The 25,623-nt window shown below is 37.9% G+C and overlaps 1 protein-coding gene across 2 annotated transcripts in view; it reads left to right on the top strand.

Annotated features, from left to right (window-relative positions):
* Nucleotides 1-25,623, top strand: part of TNKS (tankyrase) — a 217,619-nt gene that overhangs the window by 167,332 nt on the left and 24,664 nt on the right. For both annotated transcript variants that reach the window (XM_023225271.2, XM_023225270.3), the window contains exons 14-20: nucleotides 1,162-1,307; nucleotides 3,864-4,029; nucleotides 5,487-5,706; nucleotides 6,000-6,109; nucleotides 15,039-15,227; nucleotides 18,587-18,824; nucleotides 19,519-19,601. In XM_023225271.2, the coding sequence (XP_023081039.1) occupies nucleotides 1,162-1,307; nucleotides 3,864-4,029; nucleotides 5,487-5,706; nucleotides 6,000-6,109; nucleotides 15,039-15,227; nucleotides 18,587-18,824; nucleotides 19,519-19,601 (1,152 nt within the window). The remainder of the gene's footprint in view (nucleotides 1-1,161; nucleotides 1,308-3,863; nucleotides 4,030-5,486; nucleotides 5,707-5,999; nucleotides 6,110-15,038; nucleotides 15,228-18,586; nucleotides 18,825-19,518; nucleotides 19,602-25,623) is intronic.

The raw sequence follows: 25,623 nt of genomic DNA, 5'->3' as shown, positions 1-25,623 counted from the left end.
GTTTGTTATCTATCAACTTCATAGATAATAATTTCCTCACTGAAAGAATATGATACTCTTTTTTTTTTTTTTTTTGAGATGGAGTCTCGCTCTGTCACCAGGCTGAAGTGCAGTAGCACGATTTCGGCTCACTGCAACCTCTGCCTCCCAGGTTCAAGTGATTCTCCTGCGTTAGCCTTCCAAGTAGCTGGGACTATAGGCGTGTGCCACCATGCCCAGCTAATTTTTGTAATTTTAGTACAGACGAGGTTTGACTATGTTGGCCAGGATGGTCTCGATCTCTTGACCTTGTGATCTGCCCGCCTTGGCCTCCCAAAGTGCTGGGATTGCAGGCATGAGCCACCACGCCCAGCTGCTATTCTTTATAAACTGTAAATTATTATTCAGCTATTATCATTACTCACTTATTACCACCGGTGATATAGTCTTTCATTCCTTACATGGCATCCTGCTGCTTTGTAAACAAATTGAGCTTACAATTTAGATTGTGCTGAAATTGAAGCATTCAGAGAGAGATAAGGAGACACAGAAGAGATTTGGGGGACATCTCTGAAAGAGATGAAAGAGAGAGCCCAAAAGCTAGGGTATGATTAAAAAACCAGTTTAACTTGTAAAGGTAAGCAAACATTGCCCCAAAAGTCAAGTAAAGACCTGTTGACTACATAGCTTTGCTATAGTCAATCAAAAGACCGAGGGAGAGGCCCAGGCAGAAAAATAATTTTTCCAGAGCCTTTTTGCTCACTTGACTCACATTAGAGAAGACAAGAGCTCTCTAGTTACATAGTCAACTGAGGTTGGTGTTAGCACAAGCAGGTGTACCATGACAAACAGTATAGCATATCTCAGGGAGGAAAGACAAAGATAAAACCATAAGGCAGTATTTGCATTGAAAATGCTTGCTTTATTGTGGGTTTTTCTATTTGATTCTGATTTTGGTCCGGAAATGTTGAAAAACATTAATTTGCTCTGTATATAATAAATATTTGTAGTCACTGTAAAGTGTAGTGCTGATTTCTAGACATTTGTATTGTTTAATCTTTGGAAATAAATATTCATTAGAAAATTGTAATTTATCCAAGATGTTGCACTATTTTGGGGCAAAACCTATGAATAAATAGTAATGTTTGTTTTGTGTTTGTCTCTGTGTGTGCACCACGAAAGCAACTTTGCAGCCCTCAAAATGTGAATTGTAGAGACTTAGAGGGCCGGCATTCCACGCCCTTACACTTCGCGGCAGGCTACAACCGCGTGTCTGTTGTAGAGTACCTGCTACACCACGGTGCCGATGTCCATGCCAAAGACAAGGGGTACGTGTTAGAAGTTAGCTGTTTGGGAGTCATTCTCTTCATGCTTAAAAAAATTTTAAATATTTTTGAAGTCTTAGATTTTTTCTTTATTAAAAAAGTAATCCTTATTTTTTTGTTTAAAACATAAATTAAAACATAGAAATGTCACGCCTGTAATCCCAGCACTTTGGGAGGCTGAGGCGGGCGAATCAACTGAGGTTGGGTGTTCGCAACCAGCCTGACCAACATGGAGAAACCCCGTCTCTATTAAAAATACAAAATTAGCTGGGTGTGGTGGTGCACGCCTGTAATCCCAGCTACTCGGGAGGCTGAGGCAGGAGAATTGCTTGAACCCAGGAGGTAGAGGTTGTGGAGAGCTGAGATTGCTCCGTTGCACACCAGCCTGGGCAACAAGAGTGAATGAAACTGTCTCAAAAAAAAAAACAAAAACAAAACAAAACAAAAAACAGAAATGTGCCATGCGCAGTGGCTCACGCCTGTAATCCCAGCACTTTGGGAGTCCAAGGCGGGCGGATCACCTGAGGTCAGGAGTTTGAGACCAGCCTAACCAACATGGTGAAACCCCATCTCTACTAAAAATACAAAATTAACCAGGCATGGTGGCACATGTCTGTAATCCCAGCTACTCGGGAGGCTGAGGCAGGAGAATCACTTGAACCCGAGAGGTGGATGTTGCAGTGAGCTGAGATCACACCATTGCACTCCAGCCTGGGCAACAAGAATGAAATTCTGTCCCCCCCCCCAAAAAAAAAACAGAGAAATGTACAGTATAGAAAGTGAAAATTTCCTGTCAGCCCACCTCCTGCTCAGAGATACAGCATTAAAATGTTGAATGTATTCCTCCAGATATTGTAAATGCATAGACTTGTCTGTGTGCTGTAGTGGTGGTAGTGATTTTTAACACAAATGGTGGTACCATCCTATACGGTCTGCTTTGCAGTTTACTTTTTTCCACCCAATAGTATATCTTGAATAGTGTTCCCATATCAGTACTTAGTAGTCTCATTCTGTTAATGTTTGTATATAATATTTTAGTGCATTATATAAATTTTGTTTTGTTTTGTTTTGTTTCTGAGATGGAGTCTCACTTTGTCACCCAGGCTGGAGTGCAGTGGCGCGATCTCAGCTCAATGCAAGCTCCGCCTCCCGGGTTCACACCATTCTCCTGCCTCAGCCTCCCGAGTAGCTGGGACTACAGGCACCCACCACCACGCCCGGCTAATTTTTTGTATTTTTAGTAGAAATGGGGTTTCACTGTGTTAGCCAGGATGGGCTTGATCTCCTGACCTCGTGATCCACCCACCCAGGCTTCCCAAAGTGCTGGGATTACAGGCGTGAGCTACCGCGCCCGGCCCTATATGAATGTTTTTATATAGTCTGTTAAGTTATTGTTTATTCTTCTTTTTTGCTATTAAAAATGTACAGTCTCTTCTAAAAAGAAGTCATCCATCCCAAAGTCGTCAGTATTCCTAGAAGCATAATTTTATTTTTACTAATTCAGATACTCTATATTTTATGTTAGTTTGTTAAATTATTTTGTCTAGACAAAGCCTAAGGCAGCTACTTAGAAATGTGAGAAAGATATTTTAACTGATAGAAATTCCCATGTTGTGAGTTAATTTCACATCAAAATAAGCCAATAGCTTTCTGTGTAATTACATAGCAGTGCACAGTAGGATTAAACTACACGATTTAGGCCTCATTGAACCATTATGTATTTATTTATCTTTTAAAAGGGACACATCAGACATGAATATTCACTAACAATCACACTAGTGCTTTCAAAGTGTTACAGTGTATTGGAGAGCAAGCAGCATTTGCTTCTGTTGCTCATTTTAACACTTAGCATATTTCATCCCGAAACTAAAAAAAAAAAAAATGCACTCAATACTTTGCTTCTGCCATGTGTTAAGTTCAACATTTTATTCTTTTGATGCACTCTTGTGGGAGCATCTTTTTGTCCTTTTAGAATGTCAACTGCTTACTAATCAGAGCTTAGACTCCTCTCAGAATAGTTTGCCCATTTCTTACCTGAGTAGCACTTATAGTTGACATCATCATTTTTCTCACTCAATACTTTTCTGAATTACCTGGATTGTGAATTTTCATTGTTTGGCACCTCAGTATTTAAACCTGTGCACGGAAGTCACCACTGAATCACCACTATGATTAAACCACTATGATTCAGTCACCACTATGATTTAAACAACTTTTTACCAAGGTAGAACTTGCCTAAATAAGTTAATTGCATTATATTTTTTATAAGTAAGCGTACAATTTTCATTAGTAAAACTCATGAAGATAAGGATTGCCGTGAGTAGATATCCATCCCCAAGAAACTTAGGAAAAAGTCTTTACATTGAAAGGACATTTTTGAAATTACTACTCCTTATTTACAAACGGATAACTATCTTAAAGAACAGAGGTGGGTGTATTTCTTTTTGAGCAGTGTTCAGTATAGTCAGCACCGTAGAAGAAGGGTAGTATTTTTATTATAAGAATCATTTTAACTCAAAGGTTTGTTTTATAACTTTAAAATAATTTTCTTTTGTGTAGTGGCTTGGTGCCCCTTCATAATGCCTGTTCATATGGACACTATGAGGTGGCTGAGCTTTTAGTAAGGCATGGGGCTTCTGTCAATGTGGCGGACTTATGGAAATTTACCCCTCTCCATGAAGCAGCAGCTAAAGGGAAGTATGAAATCTGCAAGCTCCTTTTAAAAGTATGTAGTTTAAAAAGTTATGAAATATAAACTAATTGTATCTATATTTTGGTTATTACTTGAAAGTCAGTTGGGGTATGTTATTCTATTAAGAACAATACTGCTGTAGAGACTGCCCTCATTTTCTGTTTCCCGAAGACTGTTTATGTGATATGATACATAGCTTAATATCTGAAATGCTTTGATTAAGTCCATGTCATAAAAATTCATCAAAGTAGGTTTTAGAAAGAGCTGAAGTACTTTGCATGGCTCATCTAGTACTTATAGTATTAATAACAGAAAAAATTGTACAGGAGAAACAAGCTTTTCAATCAAGTTGGTTTTTTTTTCCTTGTTGGCTATTTTATTATTGTTAACTAACTCATTCTTCATTAGTAAACATTAAACATTGTATCTTTTAAGAACTTATTTTAATATCAGATTTTTATCAAAATATAGGATCATCTCTAAACAAAGTTGTTCATATAGATTTGAGATACATGTAAAAGTAAAAACTAGTAGTTATATGAAACTAACTATAATTTATGCTCACTTTAAAGTATATTTTTTAAAAATGACCAGATGTGTATATATGAGATTTTCTCTTGCTTTTTTTAACTACAGAAAAAAAAATTGATGTGTTTAAATAAAATTCTTCTCCCTTCACTTTTATGATATCAAATATGTTCTTATGAATCTTGAGAAAAACACAATATCTGATACTCATTTTTATCATCACTGGTTGGTAAGAAATAACTTCCAAGTCATTGTGAATCCATTGTCCAACTTGACTTACAACTAATTTCCGCAGTGAGCCCATGACAGTTTGTGGCCAACCCATAATAAAAATTACTGACTTCTATTTACTTTATTTAATAGGTGTTGGTAATTAAACTTTTAAAGTCTATAATTTTTAATACATTTATATCTAATTTCATGGTAGATATTAAGACTTAGGATAAAAATATTAAAAATGTTACCAAACTTTATTCTTAACTAATTCTAAAGATGGCCTTTAGAATTAAGTCCTTTTTTACCAGTGTGTCTTACTCTACTCTCTTCTTTTTCATAGCTACTGAATATCTTTATGTAATTGAATCTGGTCAAAATTAACATCCATGCTATTCTTCAAAGTAAAATAGGTTTCCAAAGACAACTTGGAGTTGGAGAAAAAGTATATTAAACAAGTTATCTCAAAGATACTTAACACTCTCCCTACTTCATCATCACCGTTGATCCTGAAGCTTTTACTGAGTAGTATTAATAGTTAGAAAGCTGATCCATTATATTGCTAAGTAGGAATTTTGCAAAGTGTTTTTCAAAATGCATATAGAGTAGATATCTTCCCCTGGAGGAACAAAGGTAGAGTAAATTAAGTACCTACCTACCTACCTACCTACCTACCTACCTACCTACCTACTTACTACAGAAAGATACTATAGTAAATACAAACCCCATTTGGCTTTTCTTCTTTGTAGCATGGAGCAGATCCAACTAAAAAGAACAGAGATGGAAATACACCTTTGGATTTGGTAAAGGAAGGAGACACAGATATTCAGGACTTACTGAGAGGGGATGCTGCCTTGTTGGATGCTGCCAAGAAGGGCTGCCTGGCAAGAGTGCAGAAGCTCTGTACCCCCGAGAATATCAACTGCAGAGACACCCAGGGCAGAAATTCAACCCCTCTGCACCTGGCAGGTGAGCGCCCCCAGTGCCTCCATGCCTCCTTTTCCTTTCTCGGACACCTGATACAGTGTACTAAAAGATGAAAGCCATGCTGAACATAAATGGGACTACTTAGTAAAATGCTCTTGATTGACATAGTTTTGTATAATTTCTTATTGTGAAGTCCCTCCATTATGAGATAATCGTATTAACTTTTGAAGCAAAAAGTATTAAAACCTTAACATTTTCTGGTCCTTATTTTATATGTATGTATTTTTTTTTCTTTTAAGCTGACACGTTTCCTGTATTTTTTTTACTCTAAATAGCAGGCTACAATAACCTGGAAGTAGCTGAATATCTTCTAGAGCATGGAGCTGATGTTAATGCCCAGGACAAGGGTGGTTTAATTCCTCTTCATAATGCAGCATCTTACGGGGTAAGCATACTAACGTTGAAAGCTAGAAAACTGGCCGGGCGCGGTGGCTCACACCTGTAATCCCAGCACTTTGGGAGGCCGAGGCAGGCGGATCATGAGGTCAGGAGATCAAGACCATCCTGGCTAACACGGTGAAACCCCGTCTCTACTAAAAATACAAAAAATTGGCCAGGCATGGTGGCAGGTGCCTGTAGTCCCAGCTACTCAGGAGGCTGAGGCAGGAGAATGGTGTGAGCCTGGGAGGCGGAGCTTGCAGTGAGCTGAGATTGTGCCACTGCACTCCAGCCTGGGCCACAGAGCAAGACTCCGTCTCAAAAATAAATTAAATAAATAAATAAATAAAATAAAATAAAATCTAGAAAACTTCCCTGGCATTTACGACTTTGTTAAATGCATACTATGGTTAAGTGAGTAGATATCTAACTAATAGCATGATTTAGCACAATTTTAATCTTTTGTTCAGAGTTTTGGCGTTTCTTCCCAGCTAAGCTTAACTACCTTTTGGCCAACAATCATGTTTTTTATTGCTTTTTGGTCTCAGCACATTATCAAGCACAATAATAGGCATGTAATGGGTGTTCAGTTTATATTTATCAATAATATAATATATTTAATATAAAATAATATAATAAATATCAATTTCTTAACTGTACTTCAAGTCGATTTTAAAAACTATAAAAGCTGTGTGGCTGTTACACAGGCATGGAAAGTATGGTGGCTTACATTTATCTTCAGCACCTTAAAAATATTCGAGTAGCCAGGCACAGTGGCATGTGCCTGTAATTCCAGCCATTCAGGAGGCTGAGGTGGGAAGATCGCTTGAGCCCAGGAGTTCAAGGCCAAGCCTGGTCAACATAGTGAGACCTTATCTAAAAAAAAAACATTAAATGGCTGAGCAGTTGATATATATGGTTCCATAGAGTAGGAATTACATGTAAAACCTCCCAGTGGAGTCCAGAGCTATCCTTTCAAACACTATCATCAGTTGTAAGAGGAAGAGAAATGGATTGCAGTGCCTTGATGCCATATGTCAGAACTGAGTGAAAGTAACTAAGGCTCACTCAAGCCCGATGGCTCACGGCAGAAATAGGAGGAATGCTCATGTGCTTGACAGTTCATCCACTTAATCCCTTCTTGACTATAAAAACCCACAGATGCCAGTTCATACATACCAGGTGTTCTCACAGTTGGAATCACTATTGATAGAAGGTGGTTTCTAGATTTGCAAAAGCCTGACAAACTGTAAGTAAAAACCAAACCAAACCAACCACCTTGATTACCTTATTCTTCCTCCTGCTGCCTTCTCCCTGGCCCTTCGTAATGAGACTGTCATCTCTCAAGCCCATTCTACAAAGATCTGTATGACAAATCTGAGTGGGGGATACTTTTAAGGAAAGCAACAATCCACTTTTCGGAAAGAAAATTATGCCTCCAAGTATGATATAAATTAATCGAAATTATATTTAATAAGTATTAGTACTGAAATCGTCTTGAAACTACAGTATTTAATCTTTCTAAAGATGAGTAATCTTTTATTACAATTCATATAAATTTTAACCTTCCTTCACATAAGGTTCTCAATTTCTCTGAACAACAAATACTTCTATCAAAGACTTGGCATGCTAAATATTTGCTGCTAACATACTACATATACATTACGTGTAATTCTTGACCCTTAAGTTATAACTATACATGTATATCATTTGGAGACTAATTTTCAGCACTTCTTAGCATAATTGTTTTCTTCATATGGTATTCTACTAATCCTTTTGCTTAGCTTCAGTTAAGAGTTTATAAAGCCAATGGGATCAGTAGAACGGAAATTAGATCTTTTATCTTCTCTGTAAACTTGCTATGAGTAAGGACAGGTGGTGGCCGTAGAATTATAATAATGAACCGATCTAGTAAAGCTTATGTTAACACTGTCAACTGTGTAGACTACAGTAGATCCCATACATTGTGGATGTAGGGAAGTTCTACTCCATTAGCTTGCACCTTTCACAGTCTTTATAGCAGTCACAGCGGATAAGGAAAAGAACAAATTTATAAAGTATTTTACCTTTTGATCCTCATTCTTCTCATGGGCTAGTGTTAAGATGTGTTCTACTCCATTAGTCTTCACCTTGCACAGTCTCTATAGCTGTCACAGAGGATAAAGAAAAGAAAAGTTAATTTATAAAGTAAGTATTTTACCTTTTGATCCCCATCAGTTAAGATGTTACTTACTCTACATGTGTGTCACTTGAAGACCACTGTGAAGAGACTAAAATGTACAGTGGTTCTCTTGTGGCTCAAGCGTAACGTAGAGTGCTGGTCGACCTTGTCTAACCTCATGTTCCCTTGAGGCTGACTTGCTGTCAGCTGAAGAGAGGTGTAATGCAATCAGTCTCCTGACCAGAAGTCCCCTCTTTCATTTTCATAAACTTAATTCACCATCACCCATAACTCCCCTTCTCCTTTTCTAACTCCAAGTGAAAAAAAATAATGAACACTTTTTTTCACTATCTCTTTTTATGTTTGTTAAATCCCTACTGCTTAGCTGTTTGTAAATGAAGGTAACTTACTGAGGTGAAAATAAACAAAAAATTATCCAGGCTATGTAAAGCGCATTTGATAGAGGTTTTGATCAGCCTGGTTCATCTCATCCTTGTATGGAAGAAGGCAAATGGGCTACATAATATGTTTATAGCAAATATTTTTACCTCATTGTGAGGGTGGATTGAGTCACTAAAAAAATTTTTTCATGTATTAAACTTGTAAATTTAAAAATCAGGCATCCACGAGTTGGTGACTATCACTTTTTTGACAAACTTTCACTTTGGTGGTTTCTAGACTTTTTTTTTTTTTTTTTTTTTTTTTGGTCAGATACATGAGTGTGATAATACTTTTTTGTTTGTTTGTTTTTTAACATGGGCAACCCACTTCCCTCATTCCCTCAGCAATCTCACATGACCCACAGTGACTCCCGGTTGGTATTTTCCCCATTCAGAGTCTCTGCTCTGCAAAATAATTTTATTTAGCGCCACTTGTAAAACCTATCATCTATTATGAGTAACCAGTCAGTAACCATATTAAGTCAGTATTTCTCTTAATCTCAATTAATAGACTTAAAGTAAGGCTAGGCATGGTGGCTCACATCTGTAATCTCAGCACGTTGGGAGGCTGAGACAGCAATATGGTTTAAGGCCAGGATTTTGAGACCACCCTGGGCAACATAGTGAGACCGTATCTCTGTATAATTATATTTTAAATAAATATTAAATAAATATTTATAAATAAATATTAAATAAATATTTATAAATAAATATTTAAAATATAATGAATTAAATTAAGGAGTATTTATTTGTACTCCTTAAATATGTATACTTATATATTTAAGGATATATATATCCACATATATATTTAAGGAGTACTAATAAATACGTATATTTATATATTTAAGGAGTACTAATATTAACACAATATAAAAAGTGTAAAAAGCTATGTTGTCTCCCCTCAGCTAAAGAGTAGATATAACTATGTTTCTATTATATGTAGACTGATAAATCTGTGTATCTTTCAAAAGTTCCTTTTTATTCATTCTATCCTGCCTTGGCTGGACATTTTAATGAAATCATAGGGCTCCAGTCTACATTTCTATTAGGATGGCAAAACACTGATTATTCTATATTCATCCCATGAATTTGATGATGCTTGAACTAGCCTGGCCACATATAATCATTTTGTGGAGTAGATTTTCTGTGGCATATCGTCTGGAATAGAGCTTCTATACTGAAAATTAAGCAATTTATAGAGCAGTTGTAGGTATAGTGTTACCCAGGGATCTCTACTTAAATAATTTCTTCTTCCTAATATTATTCTCTTTCCCATTTTCAGCTTGGAAGGAAAATGGCTCTTGTGTTTTAGTCTAGCACAGTCTGCAGGCATCTGTGGTTTAATGGAGAAACCTGAACTTAGAGTCTGAATATCTGGGATCTCATCTTTCCTCTTCTGTTTTATAACCCAGTAGTCTTCAGCAAGTGCCTAAATTTTTCTCATCTTCAGTTTTCTCAGTAGTAAAAGTTGGATTCCAAGACCTTCTTTCCAGGTTGTTGTAATGATTAAATGAGACCGTGCATGTGGAAATTCCTTTATCTAATGTAAGGGATTATAAAAATGCAAGGTAATACTGTTATTATAAAATAACTTGCTTCATGACTGGGTGCAATGGCTCGTGCTTATAATCCCAGCACTTTGGGAGGCTGAGGCGGGAGGATCGTTTGAGCCCAAGAGTTCAAGACCAGCCTAGGCAACATAGCGAGACCCCATTTCTACCAAAAAGTATATATCTATCTCTATATCTATAGAGATACTAAAAATAAGTAAATTCCTCACTTCCCACAGCCTCTGTACTGAGCCAGTCAGAATAAGGGCTGCATGTCACTCTTACATCTCACAGCTTTAGGAACAATCTATATATTTGGCTCAGTATTTGTATTAAATAAACACAGATTAATTGACTGGCCTGAGGATGAAATAATAATCTGAGGTAGCTGTGAAATTACCTAGTTATTTACTTACACAGTTATTTCTTATTCATTATTCCTTCATACATATTTACCTTTTTTCCGCTAGAGAGCCCAGTCTGCTCTGTGTGTCTTTGAGCCTTTTTTGTATAAAAAGAACCTCAGTTTTTCCAAATGGAGAAAAAAATACATATTTATTTAAGAAGCATCAATAAAAATTACAAGTTGCATGAGAGCTGATATTAGTGGTAGTGTGCCTTATGTGTTGGTGTTCTTTATATTATAATGCCTTGTATTATATTTGAATGCATGTTTACGCAAGACAGTTAACTTTTCTGCTAGTCAGTAAATGGCATTGATACTTACTATGACGAAGCATGTAAATTCATATCTTATAAGAGTAAATCAATTGGCTGATATATTTTCTCTCAATTGTTTTTATTTTCCAGTGCTTTCTCTAAAATGGATAATATCTGGGGAATTTCATGACATAACTGTAATAAAGCACCTGTACAGTTAAATGGCTTTAACTGAAGCTAAGCACATTTCTCTTTCCCCTACTTCCCAGCTTTTTAAAATTAAAGGCTTCCCAGTCTTTTTATGTTGTATTTGTCATTTAAAGCATTTTGTATTGCAGCTGGATTCTGAAACTATGTTAAATTGTCTGTTTCTCCTGGAAACATTCCAACAGAGATCAGTTTCTTTTCTGGACCATCTAGTTCAGTGCTTTTGCTCTTATATACTGTGTTGAATAGAATTGAAATGCTATTTATTGGATTTGTCAGCCTTAAATTCCAGTTACTATTTTTGCCTCTGTGGTGTAGCTACTTAAAAGAATTAAACAGCTTAAGAACTGTATTTTTAGTCTATTTGGGTAGGAATGTACTCCTTCCTGTTCATTGTTCTTTCAGACATTTGTCGGAAAATTTCACAAGCATGTAATTGGTTTGTCCAAGCATAAACTATAACTTCAATATAAAGAAAGCTTAATAATACATACTAGATAATACAATTCATTTTATACACATATACACAAACATGTAATTTTCCTTGGACTTTTTGTAATTTTGGAAGCCTGTGTAAATTAGTCTACCAAATAATATTATTCTGCCAATAAACATGGGAGTTCAATAAAAGTAATCATCAGAAACAGTTTCAATAGCTTGTAACCTCATTGGGGAGAAGCTTGAAATTATTCTGTGCTTTTGGGTTAACTTAAAAATTACTGCCTTTTTTCAACATATAGCTGAATAAGGAAGATAAATTACTAAGTTTGGTTTTGTTTTAGGTGATTTTGATAATACCACAAGTGGTACCTCTGTTTTCATCTTTTGTGTTAGAAAATTTAAAAATAATTGAGCTATAGAATTCACTTTATAGTGATAGTATAATGCCAGAAGAATCACCAAACATATCCTGTTCTGAGAAGCCTTAGTCTGGTTATACAGCTTTTTTATTTTATTTTTTGTTTATGGGGTTTTTTGTTTTGTTTTGTTTTGAGATGGAATCTCACTCTCTCTTCACCCAGGCTGGAATGCAGTGGGGCAGTCTTAACTCACTGCAACCTCCGTCTCCCGTATTCAAGCGATTCTTCTGCCTCCCGAGTAGCTGGGATTACAGGTGTGTGGTGCCACACCCAGCTAATTTTTGTAATTTAGCAGAGATGGGGTTTCACCATGTTGGCCAGGCTGGTCTCAAACTCCTGACCTCGAATGATCTGCTGGCTTCAGCCTCCCAAAGTGTTGGGATTACAGGAGTGAGCCACTGCACCTGGCCTATTTTTGGTTTTTTGGCAGTTTTTTGCTTTGTATTATTAGAGCAAATGTGGAACCTTTCCTTAGTAGTTGACTGATCTGTACTTTTCTTTTTAGATAAATGTTCTTCACTTCGTTTTCAGAAACTACTATTTCTAAAATTAGGAAATACAGATATTTATATTACATAAAGTTAACTACTACCTCGGAAAAAGTGCCTGTTCTTTTTCAAGTGAGTGTCTTCAAGAGTGCAGGGAAGACAATGGTATCTTAAGGAACATAGAAAGTGGCACGCATTTAGTAGCACCTTGGGAACTTTCTTGGCCTTCCCTGTCTTTTACCGTTCTCATAAATGTCTTCCTTAAAAACCTCAATGTATGGTAGTTGAGCAGCAGCGTGAGTTAGAAATGTATTCTCAACAGATAATGTGCTTTTGAGTTAATTATCCAAACTGACCAAGTTATGCCTGGAAATGTGTCTGTAAGGGACACAAATGTGCTAATTGCACCGAATTATAGTATATTGGAGTTGAAATGGATCTCAGAAATACTTAAGTGGTAACCAGCCTAACATCCTAAATGTATTTATAAAAATATACAAGTTATTTTTAATATTCTTTTTTTTTTTTTTTTGAGACGGAGTCTCGCTCTGTCGCCCAGGCTGGAGTGCAGTGGCCGGATCTCAGCTCACTGCAAGCTCCGCCTCCCGGGTTTACGCCATTCTCCTGCCTCAGCCTCCCGAGTCACTGGGACTACAGGCGCCCGCCACCTTGCCCGGCTAGTTTTTTTGTATTTTTAGTAGAGACGGGATTTCACCGTGTTAGCCAGGATGGTCTCGATCTCCTGACCTCGTGATCCGCCCGTCTCGGCCTCCCAAAGTGCTGGGATTACAGGCGTGAGCCACCGCGCCCGGCCTATTTTTAATATTCTTAAAAAGCCTATCTGTTGAATCAGTAGTGCCTATTGTGTAATTGATTGTCTTAGCTTATTTTATAAGGATTTTTGAGAAGAAGCTGAAACCTTTTGCTATATGGAGCTCTTACTTGAGTGAACCTGGTCTCCATGGAACTTGCTCCTATATTGGCTTTTATAGTCCTGCTCCTTTATAGTTCTTCTCCAGCTTCCATTTTTCCTTTTGTCTCCTCTGAGGATTTTTCTTCCATTCTCCTTGTCCAAAATACTGTTGTTTTCAAGGTTGTATCCACCTCGTAATTACCTTTCTGTATTCCTTTCCTTAATGAGCTCATTTGTCAAGTAGCTACAACTATTAATCCACTGTTCCGTTTCGTAATCTCCCTGGAGCCCCCAGCCCCAGTCCTCAGCCCTCTGTAGGTACTGAGCAGATGCTGACTGGTGGGTGAGTGGTGGGAGAGTGAGTGAATGAGTGAATGATGCCCCCTTGACTGTGCTCCAACCTCTTCTGACAAACCATCTACAGAATGTCTTTACCTGGATGTTTTACTTCAGAAGGTGCCTACTACCTCAATGAGCCTTATCTGAGAGTTTCATATCTACTTAAACTTCCTTTTTTTTTGAGATGGAGCCTTGCTCTGTTACGCAGGCTCGAGTGCAGTGCTGCGATCTCAGCTCACTGCAACTTCTGCCATTTGGGTTCCAGCGAGTCTCTTGCCTCAGCCTCCCAAGTAGCTGGGATTACAGGCTTGCACCACCATTCCCAGCTAATTTTTGTATTTTTAGTAGGGACGGGGTTTCACTATGTTGGCCAGGCTGGTCTCGAACTCCTGACCTCAGGTGCTCCGCCCACCTCAGCCTCCCAAAGTGCCAGGATTACAGGCATGAGCCACCGCACCCAGCCTCTACTTAAACTTTACAACTCAATTTCTGTTAATAGTTCTATCTTATTTTCTAATCTTCTAGATTCTCCCCTCCTTCCCCCCCCTTCCCAAAAAATGTAGTCGTCTTTGACTTTTTCTTGTATGTTGTGAATTTGGCTTTCTAAACCCAGTTTTTTTTCTTTCAAAATTTCTCAGATTTAGCCCTTGTTTTCCATTTTTCTGTAACTGTCAACGGTTCAGAGTCTCATCACCTCACGCCCAGGTTATTAGCATGTCTGCTGCTAACATTTCCTCTACCCCTCAATCATTTAGACATAATAGACCAATTTTCATAAAATGTTATGTTGCTTTTTCAAAGGCTGAAGCAAAAACATTGAGAATCTTTGAGATGGGTTTTTCAGTAAATCTGATTGCATTAGGTTAGAAAAGAAATGGGAAGATAAGAGAATCAATGTGAATAGAATGCGTGTTTGAAAAGTTTGGCAGATAGATTAGACCATTAACAGAAGACTTGAATTAGGTACTAGTTTCACTTTACAAAATGAAACACCTTACATCGTATTTGTTTTTAAAATAAAGCTGAATATATTAGGATGAATTTTTTTTGTAAAAAAAAAAAAAAAAAAAAAAGCCCATGAACAGTTACAGGATAATAGTATAGTTGTGTAATTGAGATTTTGAAGGAGGCAAGAAAAGATGGAGTCCAAAGTGTAGGTAGAAGACTGAAATTCTTTTTTATTTTTTAGAAGAAACTTCTGTTAAGGGTGAAAATGGAGATATAGAGAGAGTGAATTATTAAATAAAAACAAGTATACACGATGGTGCTTTACCAGATGATCTCATTCTTAACTTTGTATCCTTTTCTTTTTCTTCAGCATGTTGACATAGCGGCATTATTGATAAAATACAACACGTGTGTAAATGCAACAGATAAGTGGGCATTTACTCCTCTCCATGAAGCAGCCCAGAAAGGAAGGACGCAGCTGTGTGCCCTCCTTCTAGCGCATGGTGCAGACCCCACCATGAAGAACCAGGAAGGCCAGACGCCTCTGGATCTGGCAACAGTAAGTCCTCATTTCAGATACTGAGTATTGTTTCTTATACTTTCAGAGATGACATTAAATTCTCGGGCTCACCAGCTTACTTTGAGTCATGTTTATTTCACTGAGAACAGAGATCTCCTTCTGAAAATTTTTGGAGTTCACACTTTTTCTATGAAAATATAATTTAAAACTCTTAAGGCAAACTAATCAGTAAGTTAGTGTAATTTTTTTTTGCCATTCTTAGCCTGCTAGTAAAACATGAATCATAAGAAAACACATTTTTAGAGTGTACCGTCAAAGAATTACATTTAGTAAAATATCTCGTACCTTCTATATTTGGCATGTTATTGTAGAGCAACTAATGTTCATGATGACTTACCTAAGTCTGTGAGATAGTCAAAGAAAAATTAACTCTGGGCAGTATTATTTAACTGCAGAGTCAAAGGTAAGCACCACATCCTCTTCCCTGAACTTTCTGAAAATCGAGGACTTACTGTATAGTCACAATAATTTCTAATTTTTTAAGCCAGAAATGTTTTTTCAAGTTATATTCTGTTTCATTTATTGCTGAGTAACTGTTTCAAAACACTTAGTGGCTTAAAATAATGATGTATTATTTCTTCTGATTCTGTATGTTGGCTAGGAGATTCTGGTCTTACCTGGGGTCACTTGTGTAATTGCATATAGCTGGTGGCTGGGGCAGAAACATAAAGACAGCTTCACTCATATGCCTGGGGCCTTGACAAATACAACTAGAAGACTGGGGCCTCTCCAGTCCCACGTGGCATCTCATCATTAAGTAGTCTTGTTAGAATTTCTTCACCGAATAATTGCATCTCAAGAGGGAGAAAACAGAGGCTGCCATTGTTCTTTAAGGCTTAGCCTGGAACTGACATGCTGTCACTTCCGCCACGTTCTGTTGTGCAAAGCGAGTCATGAACTCAGCTCAGGTTCAAGGGATAGGAAAATAGATTCCACCTTCTTTGAAAGGAGAAGCAAAAATTTCATGGCCATCTTTAATCAGCCACAGTCTTCCCTGTGACTACAAATTAAATCTATTTTTCCCACATTCAAATTACACTCACCTGCCACATGCTCCCCCAACCAACAAGGGGCACAGATAGTCATCACTGGGTCCTTAGCAGTTCTAAGATTCAGCTAGGCACGAGTTATCAGGAATGGTGCCTGATTAGGGCCCAGTTCTGCTCCCAGAGAGTGGTTCACTGTGGCTGTATTTTTTTTTTTTTCCTTTCTTTTTTTTTCTTTCTCTTGAGATACAGTCTGGTCTGTCACCCAGGCCGGAGTGCAGTGGCATGATCATGGCTCACCACAACCTTGACCTCCCAGATTCAAGCCATCCCTCCACCTCAGTCTCCTAAATAGCTGGGACTACGGGCACGTGCCACTGTGCCTGGCTTTTTTTTTTTTTTTTTTTTTTTACTTTTTGTAGAGACAGGGTGTTGCTATGTTGCCCAGGTTAGACTTGAACTCCTGGGCTCCTCCCTCAGCCTCCTTCCTCAGGCTCCCAAAGTGCTGGGATTGCAGGTGTGAGCCACTGTACCCAGCCTCTGTAGCTCTTGGCCATGCCCTCTGAATTATCCTTGTCTTTTCATAAGAAATGGATCATATTTACAGCCAAATGGCTTTCTCCACCTGTTCCCTGCTCGTAGAAATTTTGGGGACCCTAAGCCTTTTACTATTTTAATCTACCTGTCCCTTTTAGTCAAACTAGTACAACTCTTCCTTTATAAACTTTTGGATTTCCCATCAAATTACGCACCACTCCATCAGCCAAAAGCCCCACCCACAAATCTTTTCAAGACAAGTCCTTCTGTAATATGGATTCCAAGTCAAAGTGCAGTGGGGCAATGCCCATAAGACCCTTCGAAGCTCTTTCATCTAACCAAGGGAATTCACAAGGTACCACCTTAGAGGTTTTTTAAAGATTTTGAGGTAATATATCTATACTTCTGGTTGATTTTTATTCTGAGGCCATGTTTTCCTGTCAGCACCCTGGATTTGACCTTTGGCCTGAGGCTATGCCTTACTTGAAGAAACTTTTGCTGATGGAGAGGCTGGGAATGGTGAATAATTTTATTTTCTAACCTAGCAAATCTTGGGTGAATACTTTTCCTTAAAGAGAACTAAACAGTTCCTTTCTCTCTTCCTGTACCTTATCATGGGCAGGTAAACATACCAGTCCAGCTGGCGAGGCAAAATTTGTTCTGGAAATTTCCTTAGCCAAATTTACAAGTTTATTTAGGTTCACGTTCTGCCTTCCATAAGACTTTATGTGCCAGTGTTGCCAAACTTTCTGCTACACAGCATCAGTCCCCTTTCTCTTGCCTTCAGTAGCACTTGCCTGTCTTCCACTCACAGCCTCCGTCAGCAATAACCAGGCCACCCTTCACACCTCCAACCAAAGCCACATGTCCACCAGCACCCCACTTCCCGGTACTGGTGTGCATTTCATTTCTCTGTTGCTGCACACTAAGCCACCCCCAAACCCAGTGAGGGTTTAACATGACGATTTGTTGTTTCTCACACTTCTGGGAGGTGACTGGGCTCAGCTGGGCAGTTCTGCTGGTTTTGTAGTTACCTGCACCTGGGAACTCAGCAGAGGCTGGAGCTTCCAAGATAGCCTTTCATCCTGCAGGGCTCTCCCTGCATAGGATCTCACCACTCAGTAGTCTAGCCCAAACTTCTGTACAGCATGGCAGATGGCTTCTAAGAGAGTAAAAGTAGACACTGCCAATCCACTTAAAGCCTGGCTCAGAAGCCTCAGAACATCACTTCTGCATTCTGTTGGGCAAGACAACTCACAGGGCAAAGCACATTCAAGGGGGGTGGAAATTCAAGGGGAGACATGCATGACGGGAGGAAAGAATTGATGGCTGGCTGTCTCTGGAGACTATCTCCCACATACTCGAAAAGCAATTGCATCTAATACTTAAAAACTGTAAAGTTTATGAATAAATGAGCTGAGTGTCATCCCTTTGAAATTTCACCAGATGCTAATTTTACATGACACTATTAAGTGTGAAGTAAATAACCAGATTATTATAGCTGTTTAAACATAAAGAAAATATAGTAAATATGGAAATTTTTCTAAAGAAGGGTGACAGTTAACACTGAAAGTGCTTTTTTTTAATGAAAGAAGAAATATTTTTAAAAATTACATGGTTTCTCCAATTCTTTCTACTGAAACTACTGAAACTCTTTGGAGCTGTGGATAGGAGAAAGAATGATCAAAAACCAGAAGGGGATAGACAATGAGGCATTCATTAAGGAAAAAATCCACAAAGCATTTGGTTCTTAGTGAAAAACTAACCATTTCAATATATGGTATTTTCATGTGTTTTTTTTAACCATTTTTTCAGGCTGACGATATCAGAGCTTTGCTGATAGATGCCATGCCCCCAGAGGCCTTACCTACCTGTTTCAAACCTCAGGCTACTGTAGTGAGTGCCTCTCTGATCTCACCAGCACCCACCCCCCCCTGCCTCTCCGCTGCCAGCAGCGTAGACAACCTCACCGGCCCTCTAGCAGAGTTGGCCGCAGGAGGAGCCGCCAACGCAGGGGATGGCGCCGCGGGAACAGAAAGGAAGGAAGGAGAAGGTGAGGAGACCCCGCGAATGCTTCTGTATTTATGCCTTTTGTTCGTGGAGCAGAATTTCTTTTTTCTGTTGATAATTACTGAACGCCTCAATTAGAGACGTCCTGTCTGAAATTTTCATACACACAACATCTTATGAGAAATATTTCTTCATAGAAGACGGCCACATTTCTTGGCGTTGCCATTGTTCTTATTTCTGTATATTCTAGAGCATCTGTTTACAGCCAGCACCTTACTGAACCACTTATCCTGAAATGTGTCGGAACACAACTGAGGTCGTTTCAGGAATGAAAACTGAAATGATAGCTGATACATTTAGATTTTTTAATTCATTAAAAGCTTTAGATTTCTCTGTATAAGTAGCATTCTATAGTATAAATATTATACTATAATATTTTAAAATTAGTATTATTCTCTATATTTTTATGAATTACAGTAAGTTATAATTCTATATTCTAACCATATTAGAATTGATATAAATTCTAATTTGATAAAGATAAAACACTCTGCTTTTGTTTCTCAATCAACTTCAGAAATAAAGTGTCTGAATTAAATCTATGTATTCTGTATTATTTTATGCCATGTAAAATCATCTGACAGCCAAGGTTGTCAGAGTCATGTCTTTAAAGGGATACTGAAATTTTCTTTATATTTAGAGAATTATTTCTGAGAATCTTGAATATGTTTCTGTTTTAGTTACCGGTCTTGACATGAATATCAGCCAATTTCTAAAAAGCCTTGGCCTTGAACACCTTCGGGATATCTTTGAAACAGAACAGGTAAACACTCTTTTATATATTTGAGTCATTTAAACTAAATACTAAGAATTAGGCTGGATGCAGTGGCTCACACCTTAATCCCAACACTTTGGGATGCTTAGGCAGGATTGCTTGAGCCCAGGAGTTTGAGACCAGCCTGGGCAACAAAGCGAGACCCCCATCTCTACAAAAACAAAAACAAGAACGTGTTTTTAAGTTAGCTGACCATGGTGACTTACTGGGTACCTGTAGTCCTAGCTGCTGGGAGGCTGAAGCAGGAAGATCACATGAGCCCAGGAGTTTGAAACTGCAGTGAGCTGTGATTGTGCCACTGCATTTCAGCTTTGGTGACAAAGTAAAACCCTATCTCAAAAAAAAAAAAAAAAAGAAAAAGAATTATTAATTGCCACCCACCTCTTTTCTCTTTTGCTTCTTATGAGCTATTTTTAAACCCACAACACATTTCTGTAAGAAGCTAGAGGAGCCCAGTATTTTATACTTCTCCCCAAAATTGTCTGACAAATGAGAGTCTTTGTTTTGTTTTATCTTTACAAGCAGCCTAGCACTTTGCATTTTATTACGTGTCAAAACTTAGACCATGCGGCTACCATCATTGTCCTTGGTGGTTTGGTTTCCGGAAAGTGTCAGTCTTCATTCATCTCACTTCATTATTCACGTGACGACTATGCTCCTGAAGCCATTGCCCATTCATTTGGAAAGCGCAGTCATACTTAGACAAGTGCACCTTTTAAGAATCGCCCCTTTATGAAGTTTCTGTTGTCCCCTTGGAATCTTAAATAATCTTGAACCAAAAGTTGGCCATACATTCCAATAGACCCACCCTATTTGGGGATCCATCTTAAATGTCTGTGAGGGGCTAAGGATGGAGTCATCATTAGGGCATGTATGAATTTAGGATTATTCTGTTAGTTTTACTGTTTTCATACAGTATAAGGAGTTGTAATATTATATGCTTTCATTATTATGGTCAACTTTAAATACTGAATGCTGGTAAGTCCTGAATTTAAATGGACTATTGATATACATGAAATTTTAGAATGGGAAAGGTGTTTAGAGAAAATTAAGTTATTCTCCCAGGTGTAGGGATCACCCTTGTATAATAACACCCATGTTAGTCCTCCAGCCAGGGAAGATACCTTGTTAAAATTTGGGACAGGTGTAATAGAATGTTTGTAACTTAAAGTGTGCCAAAAACTGCCGGTAGGTATAATTCATTTGTTTTGGGCTTATGCTCACCCTGTTTTGCACAGAGATCTAATCTCCAGTCTGCATATGTATTCAGTTTCACAGGACTATACTCCCTACAGAGGCTGTAGGGGAGAATCTATTCCATGCCTCTTCTTGCTTCTGATGGTTGGCAGCTTCTTTGGCTTGTGGCCACGATACTGTAGTCTCTGCTTCCGTCTTCACATTGACTTCCTGTCCTCTGTGTCTCTTCCAAGGACATTTGCATTGAATCTGAGGCCACCAGTATAATCTCCTCATGTCTAGACCCTTAACATAATTTTGTCTGCAGACACTCTTCTTCCAAAGAAGGTGACATTCATAGGTTCTCGGGATTAGAACATAGACATACCATTTTGAGGGCCACCATTCAGCCCACTACAACAGGATGTGGCCCTTTATATCTTTTTAAGACCTAGTCAACTTATCAGAGGTGTCAACCTTTCAACCACCCACCTCTACACATCTTCCCCTATTTTAGAATAAATCTGTTTTTTCAATTATTCTTTATATGACATGATTTTCCACTATTTCACTGGCACCTTTGGCCCACTATGGTTCCCTTCTAGCCTTATAGTCAATTTGGAGTTAACTTAAAAACCAGGTCTTTTTTCTATTTTATATCAGTTATACTGTTAAGATTTTCTTCTGCTTTTTCTTTTTTTGTTTTGTAGCTACATTTTTTCATTGTATTTCATCTTTAATGCTCTTAATAACAACAGTTGAGTAGGGATAGCATTGGACTAAAAGAAGACCTTAATTCTAATTACTTTTACCTTCTTACTAGCTGTGTAAAATTGGGCTAAAAGACATTTATCCTATCACTTCCTTTACCAGTAAAACCTAATGCCTACAAATGTTCAGAGAGTTAAAATTCTCGGTAATATTGTGCTGCTGTGTCAGCTTTTAATACAGTGATGCATCACATGTACCTTTGGTCTAATGGTTAGGACTTTATAGACTGCTGTCTATAAAATTGTTTTCTTTCCCAACCATTTATTCATCCCCTGGTTTGGAGCTTTCTTAGGAGAATATCCTAAACAGTAAGAATGCTTTATCCTTATTCCCTAACTGAAGGTGTGAAAGCTGTTTTAAAATCATTATACTCGGCTGTTCCCATATTACAGCTATAGCTGTTCTTCCCAAATCATTTCCACAGTAATTGTAAAATTTCAAACACATCTTTGCTAAATAAACCAAAGACCTTAACTCAAACAAATAATTCCAATTTACTGATGAAACTTTTCTAAAGAATATTAATTTTCTTCTTTTAGTCAGTTTGCATTATAATTTTATGTGTTATTTCTTTTTTACTTTATATTGTATATTCTCATTGTCAGTAACTGACTTCCTGTGGCATATTTATCACATTTTATTGATTTGAATAGTTTAATAGTTTAGTCTCCTAGTCACTCCTTCTGACAGCTTGTTCTGGTTTCATCAGTTTCATTGTTCTTTTTTTACTGCAGTTTCGTTCTGAGTAAATAGTTCCATTGATTTTCTTTTAGCCAGAATAATTTCTATTGCCTTTTCTTGATCCATACATAGACAATTGCATTTAATGTGTATTACCAAGCACAGTTCTTTTCCTCCAGACAAGTGATACTACCTTTCTTTGTTTCTAACTGTGTCTGGCTCAATCATCAAGCAATCAAATGTATTTTTATTTTAATTGCAAATGTTATTTATCTAACCTTCCATTATAAGTAAATGTGATAACCTTTTCCATAACTTTAACCATTAGCATTTTCCCCCGTTAACATTCTGTATCAGTAATATGTGATGATGGTGCACATACTTGTATAGTGGGGGAGGAGTGAGGGTGCATGCGTTGTACTCATTTAATTCATATCTGTTTGGCTTAAGCCAGGAGAGCCATTGTTTTCTGATGTGTTTTGACATGCTCATATGTCTCATTGCCTGTGTACCTACTCATGGATGCCAGTGGGGTGTGGAATGTAGGTATTTTATTTCTGGTCCCAGAAAAAAACCTTCTGCACATCATAGCCTCACCTCCTATCTTCACAGTTACTCTCTCGGAAGTCTCTAACTAAATTGTCTTGTTTCCCATAGATACTTTGCCAAGTTCTGTGTTAAATAATATATACCTGTATCCTTTCTAGTTAATTATAGTACCCATGTGACTTTGGCCCTTCCTTTATAACATAGCTTTCTACCCATGAACATAGGTAGAACACTTTTTCTATGGGAAAGACAGATTTTATTTACACTACAATATCTGGAACATAAATGCTGTCACTTGGAAGACTGCTGTGGACATCTTTATGGTTAACCTGTGTACTTTCATGGAAAGTGACCAGATAAATTTTGATTTCAAATTCTTGAAGATAAAAGCATGGCCTCCAGTAATTCATTGTGAATTTGATTATAAAGTTAGTACTTGTTACTACTGCTGTACCATACAACCTTTTAAGCCCAAGCAAGAGAAAGGTCTTTTTCATTAAAACTAATTTTCTCTCCCCACCCAAAGTAAAATGACTCTTAGAAGCTACAGGTAGCTCTTTTTGCAGTGACCTTTGCTTTATGTGCAAGATGACTTTAACTGACATGTGGATAGTCTTTATTCTTAATATTATAATTTTATTTTAATGTATACTAGATAGAAATAACTAGCCCAACAAGCTTGTGATTTCCTCGGTATAATAACTAAGTCAAGGTTTTATAAAAGGAGCAAGTTAATTTAAATATGATTTTCAGAAAAAAATGTCTAACAGCTGACAGGAGTACATATAAAATCCCTGAATCTTGAAGCAACATGTCTAAAATCCAACTAATCTGCTTTCCATCCAGATATTTCTATTTCTTTTTTTGATACAATAGTCTCATAGTTACCCAGCTGCAGAATTTTGGAATAATCTTTAATTACTTTCATTCTTTTTTTTAACCATTTCTATTTACCAGGCCCTGTAAATAGAGTTCTCCAGTTGCTTTCAGATTCACCCCTTCCATGCCATTTTATCTTCATCTTGTTCCCAGTTGCTTTCCCTTCCAAATCTGCCCTTCATAATGCCAACAGTCTCATCCTCCTAAAATACAACATCGATCATATTACTCTGCTGAAAAGACTTCCCAGGGCCTTTGGTATACTTTTTTTTTTTTTTGAGACGGAGTCTTGCTCTGTCTCCCAGGCTGGAGTGCAGTGGCCCAGTCTCGGCTCACTGCAACCTCTGCCTCCCAGGTTCACGCAATTCTCCTGCCTCAGCCTCCTGAGTAGCTGGGATTACAGGCGCGCACCACCATGCCTGGCTAATTTTTGTATTTTTAGTGGATATGGGGTTTCACCATGTTGGTCAGGCTGGTCTCGAACTCCTGACCTCATGATCTGCCCACCTTGGCCTCCCAAAGTGCTGGGATTACAGGCATGAGCCACCACACCTGGCCAGCCTTTGGTATACTTCTAAACCCCTTAATTTGATAGGTAAGGCCCTTTAAGATCCTCTCTGTGCCTGCTGCTCTGCCGTTCCCTCCTTTTAATCCTTGATACATATTCTCCTGTCACCATTTTGAACTACAGTACTTAAGTTCCCTCAGATACTCTGTATTCTTTTAACTGATTTTCCCTTTGCACATGCTATTCCCTCTGTCTTAAGTACACTTTCTTCCTTCCCCTGCCTGATGAACTCCTGCTGCTTAGCTGAATTACGACCTTCTTCTGAGAACCTTTCCTCATCTCCTTCCTGCCCCTTCCTTCCCAGCCCGCCTTGCATCCCTGACCAAGCAGGTCACCTTCACGAGAGTTCTCTTAGGGATTCTCTAAGACATTGACCCATTTTGTGTGTGTTTGTTATCTCGAGTAAATAACATGAACTCTGGTTGGCACTCTATTTCATGGCCCCACTCTTTTACTATCAGTTATTTGGACCAACCATGTAACTTTCCAACTCTAATTGGTCGTTTTAGGATTAAATGAAATGTTTACTTTTTAAAGCAATATATAGCATAAAGAAGGTACTCATTAAACATTTTTTGTGTGAATGAGCTGACATAGATCTAAATTCCTTAGCTTTTCATTTAAAGTTTTTCAGTGGCCACTGCCTGATAAATACGCAGACAAATTGGACACCAAGTAACCCAGTGTAACTAAATTTAATGTTTAATCATTTTCGCCTTCTAGTCATCCTTTTAAAGAATAGAAACAGGGAAAAGATACAGCTGTACATCTCAGCTCTTCTGTGTACTGTTTTCATGACTTCTCTCAGTACCAGTGACCTCATAATATATTAATAGTACTTCATTATGCGTCATCGTAAGGATTAAATGAGGTAATGTAAATAAAGTGCTTTGAACTGTGCTTGATATGTAGCGAGTACACAACAAATATTGAGTGCATGGTGGTTGGATGATGAACGGTTGGATGGAACTGCAGTAATAATGTATATTTATATTCAGTTGCAAGTATAGAAAGTTGTCCCATTCCCTTTTTGTTTTTCAGATTCCACAGGTTAATAGCTTTTCATCTCTTCTATCCTTCAGGATAGCCTAATAAACGTTGTCTTTCTTTTTTCTTTAGTTACGTATTTTCATATTCATTCCTTTTGTGTTACTGTAAGTATCTAATTGGATAAATGCCAAGATAGCATGGGTAGATCACCTATTTACTGCTGTGTAACAAATTACCCAAAACTTAATGGCTTAAAATAAGAAACATGTATTATCCCACAGTTTCTGTAGGTCAAGAATCTAAGCATGGCTTAGTTGGGTGCCTCTGGCTCAAAGTCTGTCCCGAAGCTGCAGTAAACTGTCCGACAGGTCTGCAGTCTCACCTGGGGACTCACCT

Source organism: Piliocolobus tephrosceles, chromosome 7, assembly GCF_002776525.5.
Source record: "Piliocolobus tephrosceles isolate RC106 chromosome 7, ASM277652v3, whole genome shotgun sequence".
Lineage (NCBI taxonomy): Eukaryota > Metazoa > Chordata > Mammalia > Primates > Cercopithecidae > Piliocolobus > Piliocolobus tephrosceles.
Note: the sequence above shows the minus strand (reverse complement) of the source record. Positions and strands in the feature narration are given on the sequence as shown.